Source organism: Manacus candei, unplaced genomic scaffold (genome assembly GCF_025592945.1).
Source record: "Manacus candei isolate 608988 ecotype Guabito, Panama unplaced genomic scaffold, ASM2559294v1 h1tg000035l, whole genome shotgun sequence".
NCBI classification, from domain to species: Eukaryota; Metazoa; Chordata; class Aves; order Passeriformes; family Pipridae; genus Manacus; species Manacus candei.
This window is the reverse complement of record NW_026138083.1, coordinates 7,704,348-7,721,709: the sequence shown is the minus strand read 5'-3', so window position 1 is coordinate 7,721,709 and position 17,362 is coordinate 7,704,348. Positions and strand designations below refer to the sequence as shown.

The window sequence follows — 17,362 nt, the reverse complement described above, 5'->3', positions numbered from 1 at the left end:
GCTCCTATCCCTTGTATCCCCAGGTCACTGCACTCTACACTGGCTGAAGAACTGAGGAAAATTGAGTTTTCCTGATCTTATCAGGAAGATTTTCGCTTTGGCAATCTATGCTGCATCTAAGGGAGTGAGGCAAAAGTTTCCACCTTTAACCCAGCTCAAGCCTGTCATTACTGCTGCTGAAAAAGGCACTGAAAGTTGATTTACATTGCTCTGCCATCACTAAGGGCTGCTGCTTGTTAAGCAGCTGTGTTCCTTCTTCTCAAGCTGCCATCCATTCCTCTTTCTGTTAAAGGTGACCATGGATGAACTATCAAGCTCTGGCAGCACTTGGTTGCCCCTTGCCTGGCATCAGAGGACAGTTCTGCCTTCACAGGTTGCAACGGTCCCATCACAAACAAGCCAGCCGTGTTAAGGGAGCATGTGAAGGATCTCGGGTGACGAAGGATATGGGAGATTTTGATTTATTCAATTAAAAGCTTAGATCCTCTGTATTTACAGTCCCCTTTTCTTCCTTGTCCTATGAGACAAGCAGTTTATAAATACTGTTAATCATGGTCACCTACAAACTAGCCCTGGAAGAAGTCTGTATCCACCTCCCCAGACTCCTGTATCAGCACAGATATCAGCCAAGTCTCTCTTTCTGCAGCGTAACAACTGCCATCACTGGGATGTTTATTGCCAAAGAAGTCATCATCTAAGTGCCAAACTCACTCACTCTCACTGGAAGATTTTCATTTCACCTTCCCTCCTCCACATATGTATTTATTCCCCCAACACCAACACAGATGCACTCACATACAGATATAAGTAATGGGACTCAGCTCTTCTCTGTATATTAAAGCCTCTTTCTTGAGTAGGATAATCTTGGCAGCTGTCTGACAAGAGAGACTGTGTGGGAAGAAAATGGTTTTATCTAAAACTTGAAAGAAAGCAAAATAATCTTCGAGAGAACAAACTATGTTTCAACTCTTGCTCCTTCAGTGGAAGACTATTTACTAACAGAAAATACCCACCAACAGCAATACAAAAAGTATTACTCTGAAAGGTAACATAACCACCATGCATTTTTTCTTTCCTTTTACTTACGTGGCCAGTTTTCAAGATGTTTGTTAATAATACAGCTGAGGCCACAGCTGCATTAATAACACAGAAGGTCAGAATGTAAGTCAGTTTTGAAAATCAAAATGTAGCAAATCCTGTGGATTTCTTTTCTTTTAGCTACAGTGGAGTAGGAAGTGTTTCTGCTTCCCATCCTGCCTCTACTGTACGAACAAACAAGACGATATGGAGTGTCTCTATATTTCTGATTTACTTTTCCATGGCAATCACATGATGAAACATACCACTGTCTTTCATTATTAAAAACTGAGTTTGCTCTTGCAGAAGCTGTATTTCCCCTTGCTCACAGGGTAGACTCTAAAGATCACTTTGCTCTCAGGTTGTGTTGTGACCTACACTCAGGAGGCAGCACGTTTGAACGCCCTGTTTCCAGTCTCTCCAGCCCATCCCTGTGCTGCTCCATGTCCCACTCAGTATATAGGCTCCTCCATGCCCAAATAAGTCAACCTTCTCTCTGCCTCTGGGCTCTTGTTTCAGCCTGTCCCACTTACTCTCCCTTCACCTTCACATTGATGTCTGGTCCCATCCTACTCTGGCTCCTCAGGGCTTTATGTCACCCGAAGCCCCTGCCCCTATTGTCACCTGCTCCCAGCTGTCTGTGCCCACAGGTCATGGCAAGGACAAAGTACAGCAGCTCCTTAAGTGAAATCTCCCAAGGCCAAACAACTCCAACAGCTGACCTTTTGGTCTGAGACATTTCTGCTGAAGCAATTAACAGATAAAGGCAGACAAAAATGCAATTTCACATGGAGGATGTTGGAGATCTTGTTGTTATGTGTTAGCTTATTAAGAACTCCAGCTTAAATATGTAAAAATCTTAAAGGGAACCCTCCCCCGAATTTATTTGGCACCAAAGGTACATAAGCTAAAATGGCAAAATAGAAATGCACCTGGAAATCATGAAACTTTGCAACTGATGCAAAAGAGTCATTCATGAGCAAGTCCTGGAAGGTTCTCTGTATGTCAGCGAATGTAATTCAAATAACTAAACAGTCTCCATTTGAAGCAGTTCAATTCACTGTGGCATTTGCCATCGTGACAGGACAGTACTAACAGAAAAAGCCAAGGTGCTTCACATGCCTACACTTTTTTCTTGAACAGTTCAGTAGCACAATACACCATGTGGTACCATTACAGGTGCCTTCACCTGCTACCAGGACTGCTTCAGGCTTCAGCAACACAAATGTATTGAATAATGTGAAAACCATTGTATTTGAGACTGTTCTTCAGAACAAAGATTAGCTCTTGCTGGATCTCTAGGAAGGAATCTTAATGATGTTCCATTTCCACCCCCTTGACAGCAATGATGTTTATCACACAACTTCTGTATGTGTTTAGTGTGTCTCCAAATTATTTTGGTCAAAACATGCAGCAAATTTTACACAACAAAGCATTTTTGAGCATTTCAAAAGACATGCAGAGCATGGAAATGATGCAGTAACCTGTTTACACAGTTCTCTGTCATCTATCTCCCCAGACTCTTGAAAAACTGACATGGTTCCTTAAGGGACTTGCTTGATTAAAGAACATTAATTAATTGAGTGAACATCTGTGCTGTTTTTCAGCTAATAATTAAAATTAACTAGGAATTGTAATGTCCTTAAAAGTGAAAAGTATACAGAATAGGTGCAGCCCACTTTCTCACAACATTTGGGTAGGGCCAAGCAACTACAGCATTTACCATAACAGTTCCTGATTTGTACAGCCCTGTGGTGGAAGTTTTTTTCCTAGATAGCCTGACAACAGGAACATTTTATTCTTGGCTTCATGTGTTAACATATTAACCATGACAGTGCTGACATTTGTTGCTAAGTAAAATTGATTGTAAATGGTCTAGAAAGCTGCCATTAAATTTAGAAATTATTTCTGGAGTTTGAAATTAAGTACTGTCAACACAACTCATGTTTCCACTTATACTCAGATACAACAGGAATTTTAATGACTTCTCCAAACTCCACATATAAAAGAAAAAGGGAGATAAGAGTAATGATTTTAATTGCTCTCAAACTGTATTACATAAAGCAACTGGTCTATATGGTATCATAAGATCTCAAAGACAGGACAGAGTAAGCAGGAGGGCTAGATGAGAAAATGTCATGTTACATGTGGAAAATGAAATGTTGTCTTATCCCCCTTACATCCTCCACAGTAACCCACAAAGTCAGAATACACCAGGGTCATCCTTTTTCTCACAGAGGAGATATTCTCAGTTATTTAAACAGAGGGCTTTATTCCCTGAGATCAAAGGAAGAAGCCAAAGGGAGCTAAGCCATTGGTATGCAGCACCAGGATGAGGTGGAGATTAACAGCAAAAATGAGATTTCACTGCATGTGACAGAAGCCAACCAGGAGTCTAGAGACTGCAAATATCAGATGACTATAAAAGAGAACATCTCTGAACAAGAAGACAGACTCATTTAAGCTGTTTTTAATAGCAGACACAGTCTAGAGGTAATCATTGCAAGAGCCAGTCTGGAATTAGTACAGGAGTGCTCAGACATGTAATATCAGGCTGCAGACAGAATTGGTGGATTCATACAAATATTACAGGTGTTTATAAAATTTTCAGAGGCTTACAGAACTATTTATTTCAAGTACAGAGTCACCTGCACAATGACTGTACTCAGCCACTAGTTTTCAATGTACTCAGTTGTGTGCTTTTTCTGAAATGATTTTACAAGATTGGGTGGTTCAAGGAAATGAAATACCTCTCTCAGGACATTTGCTTTGGTATCTACCAACTGTAGACTTTCCTCAGTGGTTTCCTTTCTGATCTCTGCTTAGTAAATAAAATGACGGAAGCCCAAGAATTTCTATTCAAGGCAGGTTGAATGGGTCCTCAAAACCCCCTCATCTGTACCTGGTACCAGCTTTGGAGAAGAGGGCCAGGAAAAGGTACCCTAGAGAACTGGAAGACCAGCAGCACCCCCTAAGAACCTGCCAACACTCAGCTATCAGCATCTCAGGACAAAGTGATGGGGCAGACAGCACCTGGAACCTGTGTGCTTCACTTACATGGCCCTCAGCCTCAGGAGAGACCAGACATGGGCATCCCAGCTGGACCTGGGCCCAGAACCACCTGAAATTTCTGCAGAAGCAGGAAGCTGGGAATTCATCAGACCTTGCTTGCTCTGGTGTCACAACAACAATCGTGATCTTATTTAGCTTATTTTCCGTCTCTTCCTACTCAAGTTTTTCATTGTCACAGGTGCTCCAAAAACCACATAATAACTGGCAGTCGAATTCTGTCTGGAATGAAATTGTTCCCCCTTCTTTTTTGCTCACAGTGCAGAGAGTTTAAATCCTATTGAAGGATTAAAAAATAATCTATTTGCTGTCATCATATCATTCCTCAGGCTTATCCACTTTCTCTGGGCAGTAAATATACTTGTTGTGCTACCTGGCCCGACTCCAGCCCAGTATTAAACTGGTGTACAAACTCTGCATAAAAGAAAAAGAATTTGCCAGCTCATAGCCTTCCACAAAAGGGGCCTCTTTCTCCTGTCTGAGGGGTTTATGCTTCTGAAAACTGAGCACATTGTTTGCAGACTGCAATCAAGAGCCTCTTAAGGAGCTACTGAAGTTTGACAGCGTACAGTCTTTTAGCAATTGGTGTGCACATCATTCCCTGAGAAAAAGTTCCAGTGTCATTGCAAAGTGCCAACATTTACTCCAAGGATGGATAATCTGTGGATAGCAGGATGTGTGGAGGGGACAACCAGGAGATGTACCCTGGCTGGCTTCTCCACACAGTACACGGTGCACAGAGTTGTCCTGGGGACTATGAGATCACTGAGTCTTACTGGAGAGAGGATACAACTCAGAGAATACAGGACTATTTGTAGCAGTGAAATAAAAATAAAAGCTGAGGGTGTTTGGGAGGTGTGGGCATACAGCAGCCATCAAGCTTGATATGAGCATGGAGAAAAAAATGTAGCCATAAACACAAATTTGATCATCACCCCAATCTCATAAAAAAATGGTCTGTGTCACAAAGAAAACATGATAGCTGCATATAATGAGGAAACACTTACCCTGGAGTCCTTTTCCAGACGAAGTTTGTGTTGAAGACTGCGTCTACTCCTGGCTTTAGGAATGCCATTGTGATAAAAGAAGTATCCAGATTCTAAAAAAGGGAGCTGAAGAAGAGAGAGAAAAACAAAAAAAAAACATCATGGAGCTATCTGGCGGTTAGTAAGGATGACAAAAAAACTACCTGTGAAGTGACTCAGGCATCTATAATAAGACTTGCAAAGAGCTATGCCAAAGAGCCCAAATCCTTCTAGGAATGTCACTCCTAAGTTATTCTGAAAAGTGTGCCCAGCAGCACTGAAGTTGTTTGCTACAGGTTTACAATGTGTAACTTCACTTGTCTACACTCAGTATTATTTTCACCTTATGTTTAAGATCAACAGTGCCAATATTCCTGACATGCAAGCCTAATCACAGCAGGATGTATTCCCTATTTTCTGAAAAAAAAACCAGAATAAAAGAACAAAATGAACTGCAAATGATCTGAAATTACACAGAGCATCCTTTGCTGAGCTGTTATAATGCACCCAAACTGACACTGCAACAAATAAGGCAGAAAGCAAAGAAAAATATGATACTTGGAATTTCTTCTGAATGCCACGAAATGGAACATAAAAAGCATACTAAGAAAACAGAGAGCTCAGTGTCCACGTGGGAACAGTCTGGTGCAGTTTTAATGTCCGAGACTTTTGGGCAGCAAGAAAACACCTCCTGAGGACTTCCCAGCCCCACTGAAGGCAGGTGCTGAGGATGTAAGGTGTATGGCCATTATGAAATTCCCCTCTCTCCTCAGAATTGGCAGAGAAAGACTGGAAGGGTAGTAGACATTTAGCTTTGAGAAGGCTAAAAGACATGGTGTTAGGAGAACAGCACCCCACTTCCAGCAGTCAATTAGGAAGCTCAACTTGCATCTCAAATTCTACAGCTCTTTCCCCATTCCAACTCAGTAGGGACATTCTGGTTGAATGTTTAAATTGAAGCAAGTAACTGTGCATTTTTAAGCTAAGTAAAAATGTAAAAATTTTTCTCCTTGTAAAAGTTGAAAAAAAACGGTTGGAAAGGTATATTATATGTTGATGTTGTGAACATTTCAACTTCAAAGGTTTGACCACCCTGTATTTAAAATAACTACTTAAAAGAGATATTCCAGAACAGCTGTAATAGCCCGTTTCTCTCCTTTTTATTATCTATACTTCATGATAACGTAAACATCTTAGAAGGAGTTCAAAGTTCTTTATTGAAGTGCTGAGGCTGATGTCTAGACAGAATAATCATTGTGAAAACCTGGGCTGAATAAGGGTAGCAGGATCCTGCTGTCATAAAACAGATTCTGTTCCTGCATTCAGGTGCATACACAAATCTAAATTTCCTTCTCCAAAATGGTCTCCTGTTTCAGTCAATGTATCATTATATCTGGTGCAGTTCTGCAAACGTGTGAAGCAGTGTGAAAATGGAAGATAGTGAATTCTGAAAATTTAAAATCTGGTCACATTTCAACCATGAGTATGCGAGTTGGGGTTTTTGATTTTGTGTTTTTTTTTTCCTAAAAGGTCCTTGTTTATGTTAATTGAAACATCTACTATCATTGAAATCAAAGCATTTCATTTTCACATTTAAAATTCCATTGTGTATGATACATACCACATCAGTGCAAAGTAACTTAAAAAAAAATAAAATTAATGTATTCTGTTATGATAAAAAGATCCCTTTTTAAGTGTATGTAAAAGGTTAAGAAGATTTCATCAAAATCATTGTGGTTCCTTGGAGCTGATCTGCATAGCCAGCTGGAGATGGAGACCTTTTCTGGGCAAATAATCAGAATATTTTGCATCAGCTGCATACATATGTGAAGAACACAAAAGCTGAGGCAGAAGGAGAAAGAAGGCTATGAAAGCTTACAGCAGTGGCCGCTTCATATATACCCTCAGAGTCACAGCTCTGAATGTTCAAATTCTCTCTGGGTTTAGGTAATTGTTTTAAAAAGCAGATTTACATTTAAGCTTGTATCTGACATCTTTACTAACTGGGTAATCAGGTATTTCCATAATCCAGAGTTTGGCCCTTCCCCCACATTGGATACATTATGCCTCAAAAACATACAAGAGGAAAAAAACCAAAAAAACGGAAACCCACCATCTAAATAGTCAGATCAGTAACAGCTTGAAATCCATCTTGGCGTGCAAACCATTACTATCCATCGCAAGCTGTGGCCCAATTACCCCTCTAATTCTCTCAGTGAAGCCAGACTATTTCCTTTCTTTTTATCCCAGCATCAACCATTCAAATGAAATTCAGTCAAATATTGATCTTGATGTTCTAACATTAAGGAACAGTCTCAGCAATTTGGAAATATATAACACGTATCTGCTGTTCATCTTCTGTATAGGGTTAGTTTCCAGTGCCTCTCAGAATGAAGCAATATATTACATAGCAAACTTTTAAAGCTAATGTATTCAAGTCTGACTTGCAATTGCACTTAGTACAACGATGACCAGATTTATGGACAAAGTCATGAATAAGTTTGACTATTTCACTCTTTCCACAGTTATCCCAGTAATCTTTGAGGAACTCAGATATTTTACAGTTCATGTGGTTTTCATGCTGGATCAATGAAGCTGGTGGGGACACACAGGAAGGCAGCTCAGTGAGGCAATACCTGAAAGATGACACGATCAAACACCATGGATTGTGAATATTTAGTAGGAGAAGCCAAGCAATTTGCAGGAAGAATCTCAACACTGCAGTAAATCCTTAAAATTAATGAATGTACACATGGGGGAAGTCAGAGGCCTAAAAATGTCACAGGCTTTGATGGGGATTTTGCACTGAGCTCTGTGAATACCGCAAGCAATGACTGAAGCCTCCAGTTCTGATGAACTCCTGCTACCAAGGTAGTAACTCCTCAGCAGCAACCAAACTGCAGGACGCAGGTAGCTCCCAGCAGGGTTTACATTCCCACTATTAACTTCCCTGGGAGGTCTCCTCTGATTTGGTGCTACAGCAAAAGGACAAATAGCAAAATGAGCAGTGCGTGTAACGAAGTGAAATGAAAGCAGAAGGGCTCCTGTACATGAAGTCTCCGAAGTGTCACCAGCAGTAGCTACTCTGTAATGTTCTCGTTGTAAAGCTAGAATTGCATCTGAGTAAAATTCCTATTCTGGCAGCAGCAGGCTCAGCATGTACCATGGAACAACAATGCACTCAGCCTGGTGGCTCAGATTCTTTCTGTGAGACAGAAGCAACGCTTCCTGCCCTCAGAGAAAAATTAGCAATTAAGTAAGATAACTAATTACTGGAAAGCACTTGAATATTCAAGGGAGGAGGATTATTTAGAATTAGAAAAGGGTCTACTATTGCCTTGATGTACAAACACAGTCCAGTACAAAGCAAGACTCTCAGCATATACAGGCACTTTGTCACTTTCAGTATTTGTATAGAATTACTGCGGAAAAATACACACAAGCAAAACCAGAATCACAAATACAACATAGCAAGTAGAGCAAAACCTCATATATACACCTGATTCCTCCTTTTCTTCAGATCTGCAGCCTCCCTATGGTTATTAATAAGACTTTCTGAAGTAAAGATGAAATCTGTTTAACCTCCTTCCTGAAAGGACATGGACCAGAAAATGCGTTTTAAAAATTCAGTGTTCAACTAAATGGAGGAAAGAAAAACTCTTTCAATGGAAGAGGCTTATGTGAAAGAAAAATGGACTTGATAATCTCAAAGGTCTTTTTCAATCTTAACGATTCTATGATTCTATTAAAATGAGAGAAAGAAGCAGGAAACGCTTCATATTGTGCACAGTCTTAGCACCAATACCTCTGACTGAAGTATTACTTAGCTGTTCTCAGACTACTGCTCCACCACAGTAGTCCAGGTGTAATTATTGTTGAAATAAAAATAAGTAAGTTAAATTCATGGTTCCCAGCCTTTCTGTACTCTTCTCCTTACCTATGACAGTCTCTCCCCAGCAAGGAAAAGAAGCGAGAAACTCCTTTGTGTTTCCCTTGATGCCCCTCCTGGGAAAAGGGCTGTGAACAGGCAGCTACAATTCTCCCCTGCCAGGCTCGGGCAATGCTTCTGGGAGGCCATTCCCTAATACTGACAGGGAGAAGGAAGTGGAACAAAAATTACAGTCCACTGCTGAGCCCTCAATTACTGATCTGATCTGCTCCACAAAGAAAAAATCAGGTATAAGGTAGCCTGTTCCTCACAAGCACCTGATCTAGGATGGGGCAGCACACACATGGCTCCCATCCCATCTTGTCTACTTGACAGAGAAAATCAAACGGTCCTTCTTTCTTGGTTTTGCCTTGGACAATATACACAGTGGCACCAGACGTAGTTTTGCCTGTCACGAAGCAAAGGACAATATCAGCTGCAAAGTGGTGCAGGGATTTAAAGAAAAGACACCATAGAAAGACTAAATTCAGACACTGTTCTTTATTCTAAAACTGCAGCACTAGGGCCACCTTGGGCAGAGCTAACACTGAAAACAACTATAAAACAATCAGCATCACCTGGTCAGAAAAGCCCATCTATTGCAAAAGTATTGTGAAGCAGCAATAAATGCTTAAAAGGGAAAACTAAGCTGAATAAAGTTGCCAGTGGCATCAGTATTTTACCTGGCTCTCAGTGAGAGGTCCAGCATTCACAGCCTGGCACTAGTTTTAAGAAGTGACAAATACAATATGAAAATAAAGAGGTACCTTGGTTCCCAGGCTTATCTTTAACATTAAATTTTACTGACTCGCTTCAGGGCTCTATCTACATACATCTCACAAGCAAATTGTAGTGCCCACAAAAAGCTTAAGAGCAGCTTGGATTGCCCCCTCCTATTTTAATGGGGATGATCTCTGCCCCGTCTTTCCAGGCCTGTTTTACATAATGTAACATCTCTACAGCACAGTGCCAGTTTTTGTGCATCATTTCCAACGATTTCTCCCCAAAAACATAATATTCTAAAACCAGCTTACTTGAACCTTTTATTAAGGTTCCTCTCCCAAGTTACCAATGTCTGTAACAACTTTCTTTTGAATAAACTCATTTATAAATACAGGCGAAGGGTAACTTATAGCAAGTTACCTCAGAGTCACCTTCTTTGATCATCAAAATCAGCATAAATGGATCTATCAGTGAATGGGGTTCATGGAAAGCCCTCATCCAGCCAGGCTGACAAAGACTTTCCTCAGGGCTCCTTGCCTTTCTTAGTATGAATGTGCGGACATGGATGCGATGGGTCAAACAAACACTGATGCTAAAGAAACTCTTTGTCTGCTCTGAGGAAAAAAACCTCACAATACTCATCCCCAAAATAATTTAAAATAAAAATTTAGTTGTTTTTTTTTTTAAAAAGTGTAACGCAAAACATCTCTCCCCTGCAGAGTCCAAGCACTGCCCAAGCATCACTCCTGACTTTAAAAGGAGCCATAAAATCAGCATAGGTGAGCTCTTTCATCCCATTACTGATCACTAATTACACCAATGGAAAATATGACCTAAACCTCGTACAAGTAAATGTATTTGGAGCTTTCACAGGCCCCACAGGCCCCACTCCTTCAGTTGTCACTGCAACACAAGAAAGTGCCTTGGAGCAGAAATTAGAAACCTTTTAGAAACCTCTTCATCTGAGTTTTACCAAATGCACTGAGGATGCTTATAAATATTCAATATGAATTTTTAAAGTCTCTTTCTCTCATTTTCCCTCACCCCAATTAGCATTAGAAATCGTTTTACTTTTGAATACACAGATGGGAGCCAAGTCTGAAGTCAAAAGCACTCACTCACTATAGTGACGAAGGCCATGTAAGAGAAGAGTCAGCCTGAAACACAGGCAGCCCCAGGCACCAAAATAACACAAAACGAAGCATAAACAAGAAAGGATTAATTCAAACATTGGTGGAGAAATGTGAAATAGCACAGAGGACTAAAGCTGTGCCAGAGCTCGCCCAACATGAAATCCAGTCCACCATGTCCCCACAGCCCCAGGCAAGGATTTCACACTTTCTCATTAGTGTCCTATAATTACTCCGAAAGCTCAGCATAAAGATATCAGGTGGAGCCAGGGATCTGCACAAGCTCTAAACAGCTGGCATAGTCAGGCCCCGGTCTGAGTGTCACGACATGTCACGGCTCAGTCTCCCTGGCTCATTTCTCATGGTACCCGTGTGTTATTCAGCTGCCTCCACCAAAACCTGAGCTGCTTCTCTTGGCAAATCTGGCAGGTGGATGTGTTAGCCATTACCCAAAATGTACATTTCATATTAAAATATCATCAGATGATCTTTGTGAAATCAACTGATTAAGACAGTGAAGCATTCTCCTACAAAATAATTCAGAAGTGCCTGACTTAGACACTTAGATATGTTTTCAGCTCTGTTTCATATAAATATCCAACCACCTCATAAAGGAATCAGCAAGAGGTGGTGGTAGTAAAGAAGGGCCATGACCAAGTAGAGAGATCCAGAAGTCATAAAATCCAGAAATATGGTAACACACATGATAACAAGGCCACCTGTTACTGTTAATTAGGGTATTGGTTATCCTATAAGAAAACAGTAACCTTGCTTAAAAAGTTCTTTTAAGTCTTTCTCAAAAAAACAGAAGTAGTTTCCAATGGTTTCTGAAAGGTTCCCTCACCCCCATAGCAAAATGTCTTTTCCTCTAGAAACAGAATAAAGTCAAAAGCGATTTCCAAAGACTTTGTAGAACGTATGCCTTTGGATTTTATTTTATCCAAAAGGATAAAACAAAGCCTTTTGGCTAGTCCCTCTCGCATGCAGCAACCACAAGGTTAAACAGTCTTCCCAACAGCTGGACATGAGGAGTTTAGGAAATACACAGTAGTAAATGGAAGAAACAGAACCGGTTGTGGACTGCTATAATCCTTACATAACCAGTCTGTCCATGTGGAATCCATCTGAATTCATGGGAAAAAAAAAAAAAAAAGTGGCACATTCAAAGCATGATTCATTTGACCTATTTTAGGTGGCCATGTTAAAATACAAGCAGAGCTAAGCCTCCGGAGCAGCTCTTTGACACCAGAGTCTGTAAGAAAGGTACAGCTGTTCACGTTCAGGTAGATCAATTCTGATGTTAAATAGTTAGTTCTCATTTTCTCATCAGTTTCGTTGTTACATTATCACACCCAGTGCTTCCAAGCAATTACAAAACGCCGCTCCATTGGTCTGATTACAAGTTAGCAGTATTTGGAATTTGATCTGCAATTGAACGAATCACACAGGTGTAACATTTGACTGTATTTGTATCACTTAAGTTTGCCACTGAAGAGCTCCATCCTGCAAGCCCATAACAGTCATATAAGTCATCAGTGACAGGACTGTGGATTTGCTGATAGTTTTATCAGTGAACTAGAGAAGCCATTTGAGGCTTTTAAGAGAGTTATTCTAGTTTATGTGAATGGATCTGTGCAGTTCAGAGAGTTTTATCTGTTACTCCCTAGTAACTGTAAGCCCCCTTATTGATCCTACCACATGCACCATGAAAGCAGGGTACTCCCCAGATTTCAAGGAGAATGTTGTTGCTTATACACCAGCATTTACATTGGGCTGCCTGGGTTAATCCAGACTGTCACTACCTGGAGTAGGTGATTATTACTGTTTGGCTGGCAGCCTGAAATGAAGGCTGAGCAATCATCATTATGTCCTCTTATATAAATGTTGAGTATCCTGAAAGAAGACCACCTTACTCAAGCCCTGGGCACCAGGAATAATCCCGGAGTCCAGCAGCCAGAAAAGTCACTGTGAGCATCTATCAGTTACGTTGTCATTTTTAGCCATAAGGAAAAGGAGACAGCATCCTTCATTCCACTACATGGCTCCATACCAACCCCACAAACAAACAGACACAGATAAACCACAACCACACAGATAAATATACACATCACTTATAATAATGAAGTAAATATGATTCCATCAGAAGTTGAATCAATTAAATTTCTTTAAGATAGGTATGTGTAACAGAAAATGAATTTTTTCCACAATTTGGGAGAATTTTGCCATCCGGTTGAAACAAAAACATCACCACAACCACACCCCCCTCCAAAAAAAAACCAAAAAAAGCAAACAAACAAAAACAGGGGAGAAAAAAAAAGACAAAGAGAAATCAGACTCCAGACATTCTTCAGAGGCACAGAAAGTCGGTCAGTACTTCATCCAGTTAATTAACTATAATTCATTTAGTCTGTGGCAGCTAATGCTTCAAGAATAAAGGGAGGAAAAAGGATGGTTACCCAAAAGAGGCTTTGCCAGTTCCACATTTTATTACCAAAGGTGAATAAAACTTTTGCTGTAAGTGCCTGTCTCCTGCTTGGTGCAATGGGGCTCCTCAGGGTATCCTGTCACTCTTTTGATGTTCTGCTGTGTTTTCAAAGCATCTCTCAGTGATAATATTCTGTAAACGTTTTCATGCCTCAAATAACTTTCTTGCCAAGTTCATTCAATCCAGGATTGTTTTCTTTGCTATTTCCCTCTTACTGTTGCTTCATATGGTAGCACTCTGCTATAGGACAGTCAGGACTAAAACTCACACAACGTGAGTTTCAGCATCTTCAGAGATGCTGGGTAACTCCAGTATCTCCTAATATTAGGAGAATCTCAGGCAACTAGGGCTGTAATATTCTTGTTTCAGTCCCATCCCATGTAAAATGGCACACTATAATAAGTACTTATTTATTCTATTTATTAATAGGATTCATTTAATTTATGTTTGTACAGCACTATAGACTGTGCTCTAAAACTATAACCATAAAACGTCAAGTGCCATTGTAAACACATATTAATGGGTATATCTACAAATATACCCATTATATATATATCTGTGTGCAATCAGGTACTTCTTCAGCATCAAATATTTGGTAAATACTTTAATATATTTAATTAATATATGGTGGAAATCTCTTCTTCATATCAGTACAGCTGCCTTAAGGAAAACTCATACTATAAGAAACAGCTTGATTCAGTTAGAGTCTGCAAATTTGAATGACCATGGTATACTTCTAACTGAGCCGGATCAATACTGCTGACAGCAATTAGCACTGCTAACAAGAGCCACTTTGCCTCACGCCTGGTTTACAACCCATCTCTCCTTTTAAACACGTAACCAAACAGGTTGACCACTACTGTCACACAGGAAGCTGGTATCGCATGAGCTCCAAAAACACTGAGATAAAAGCTATGGGATAAAGTCTGTTGTTTAAAAAAAAAAAAAAAATTAAGATGCAGTGTGCCCCAGAAACAAATTACTGGTACTCATATCTCACGGATGGAGAAGGGACAGGACATGAATTTCTGCAAGGCATGTCAGCATTATTTTTAAATCTACATCCACATAACAAAGTGTGTAGAATATAAATACGTGTGCAAGTGCCCAGCTCATGTGGCCCCTAAAAGCAAAGTCAGGAACTCAAACTCTAATGAAGTAGTGCTATAAGAGCAGCTCAGACCAGAATTAGTTGTTCACTGACAAGAGCTACTCAAGAAGGCACAGAAAAGGTGAATTACTCTAATGCAAAGATTCTAGCCCTTACCAAGACTCAGAGAAGATTTGAGCTCTCTTGCAACTCAAAACCCTTATCCTTTCCTTTTCTCTCCATATCTGTTTAATGCTAGGCTGCCAAGCAGTAGCCAATTGACAGAAAGTGCTTCACAGGGAGTTTCTGCCATTACATCACGCTGAACAAGTCTTCCAGTTATCAGAGAAGCAGCCAGTTCCTGGAGGAAAATATGTGCTTTATGGGAAAGAAGCTGATGGGTAACAATTGGAAGCAAAACTGTGACATTAAAGGACGGGAGGGTCACACTGTTTCTCCAGGGTTTTTTTATACAACATAAAATAGTAGGCTTGAGAAGAGCAGGGGAAGGAAGCTTTAAGAAAAACACTTCCAGCAGAGCCAAGAAAAAGAGGACATGTTGGGATGATGCTGTTTTCCTCATTTTTGTGAAGTTTCTTGACTCTGTTAAGAGGAAGTCACAGACATTAATCCCCACTATTACAAGACCAGGTCAGAGGCAAATTCTGCCATTACTTACACCAGGTTTTACTCTGAACTATATCTTAACTGTAGGAGAAATTGAATGGTTTTACAGCTAAGAGATGAAAAGTACATTTGCCTGTGAAGTTTGGGGGTTTAAACAGTAATGTAAAAATTAACGGGTGGAAATGCTGCAAAGAGAAAATTTCAGATGGGATCCTGATCCACAGCCATCATTCCACCAATGTTAACCGATTCCTCCAAACCTGCAAATGTGTTCCAGTCCTGATTTTTGACACTTCTTCACCCAAATTCTAAACAGACAGTTCTACTTTACAACCAGTTGGGAGTAACTTCTAAATAGCTAAATTCAGTTGAAAGAGTTCTAAAATTAATTGATACAGGGAAGCATAAGGTCCTCATGGGACTGATGGGAATCCACCAGTCATGGTTATAGCTAATTCACCGTATCTTGGCTGCAGTGAAAAACCTTAAACAGAAGCTTCTGCTGCACTTGGTGTTGCACAGTAGGTGACAAAGACAGTGCTCACCCACAGAGCAGATTTCAGAGTCACACTCCTTCATTTCACTGGCATCTAACAAAGAATGAGTACGCAGAAAGAAGGATCCTCTGTCACTGGGCAAGGGGAGGCTATACTTCACCTCTTTTACTACCCATACAAGGAAGAGATTCACCTGTTTGGCTCTAGTTTGATATCCAACAACCATCCGAAACAGTATCAGTTTCTCTACTTATAAAATAAAATTTAAATATTTATTTGTTAGGTTTCAGGTTTTCACAGTTTGGTTCTATAGGAGAAAGCAGCTCTGACATATTCCCATCTTACTCATCAGGTAAGCAAATAATCTAGTTCAGTCAGGAGTATCTGGGACATGCTGAGTGGTTTGATGTAAACACTGAGGTCACTATTTCCATTTGCTTTCTGTGGACAAAGTGGTTAAGAATGTAACATATACACAGAAGTTTTGTTTGAGAAGGTAGGTAATACATGACAAAGAACACTATGTCCCTGTTCACTCCTTGAGAGGGTAAACTGGAGCTTTCACTACCCAATTTGTTTACAATCCTGGTGTATAAATGGTAAGACTGGGCAAGCTCATAATTTCCTTTTTAGGTCCAAGCTCCTGCTATTTGCTGAACACAGCCAGCGTTCAGCTGAATTACACTTTTGAGCTCCTATCATAAATCCATGACCAAAACACATTTCACACTGTATGATAAACTGTCTGTTGTGGCCACGCAGGATTTCACACAGCACACACCGAATTCAGCTCTCTCTGGGACAGTGCTTTCTGTCCCACAGCATAGGCTGAACTGAAATTAAATCTCCATTTCAGTATCACATGGTTTGTTTTTTCAATAAACTTATGAGAGTTAAATGTAGAGCTCGCCTTGATTTACAAGAGCAACACACCAGACTGTCTTTGACAAATAGTTGAGCATTTCAGCTTCCTCCCACCAGAGGCCAGGGATGGATGGAAGCTCTGGGCTGCTCACTGCAATATTTATAGCCACCAAGCAGCCAGCATCCTGTAGAGACCTGACCCATTTAATTATCTGAAAAAGTTGAAAGAAAAAAAAAAAAGAACAGGGTTTCTGACGCCTGGAATAGCATTGCAGGACAAAGGTAAATTTTACATCCATTAACAACAGCCCTGAATTTGTCACTACAGCTCTCGCAGAACTACCCACCCATGCTATGGACTGGAACTACATAGGAGGGTTTCCAGGCTATAATATTTTAATACGAACTGGCAGAATTTATCATTCATTTTAGCACTTTGGCTTGATTTCCAGCTCACAGAATTTTCCATGAGCCTGGACATTTCTCAGAACTTACTAATTGAAACTATCTACCAAATAAATTCTACATAGCTTCAGCAACTACTTTGCAAATACTTTATTACAAGCATTTGAAACTTGAACTCTATGTATTAATTTTAATTGAATAATTCCACAGATGGATGAGGGAAAGGATCACATGCAAACTTCTACTTAGCTACACTGTAAAGTACTACCAGTATAACTATTCCAGGACGTTTGATGCTCTTTTTTTCTGTTGCTGTTGTTGGATTGGTTTGGGGAGATTTTTTTAAATCAACGAGGTCTTACTGTTAAAAGATCTAGTTTTCTGCTAATATTGTTCTGTCTTGGAATGAGTTGAACATGAACTCCTACACTGATAGTAACAG

At 40.1% G+C, this 17,362-nt stretch overlaps 1 protein-coding gene across 1 annotated transcript in view; it reads right to left on the bottom strand.

The window, feature by feature from the left end:
* PCSK2 (proprotein convertase subtilisin/kexin type 2) overlaps positions 1 to 17,362 on the bottom strand; it is a 103,453-nt gene that overhangs the window by 78,252 nt on the left and 7,839 nt on the right. Inside the window, exon 2 of the mRNA XM_051792684.1 lies at positions 5,154 to 5,258. Within this exon, the coding sequence (XP_051648644.1) occupies positions 5,154 to 5,258 (105 nt within the window). The remainder of the gene's footprint in view (positions 1 to 5,153; positions 5,259 to 17,362) is intronic.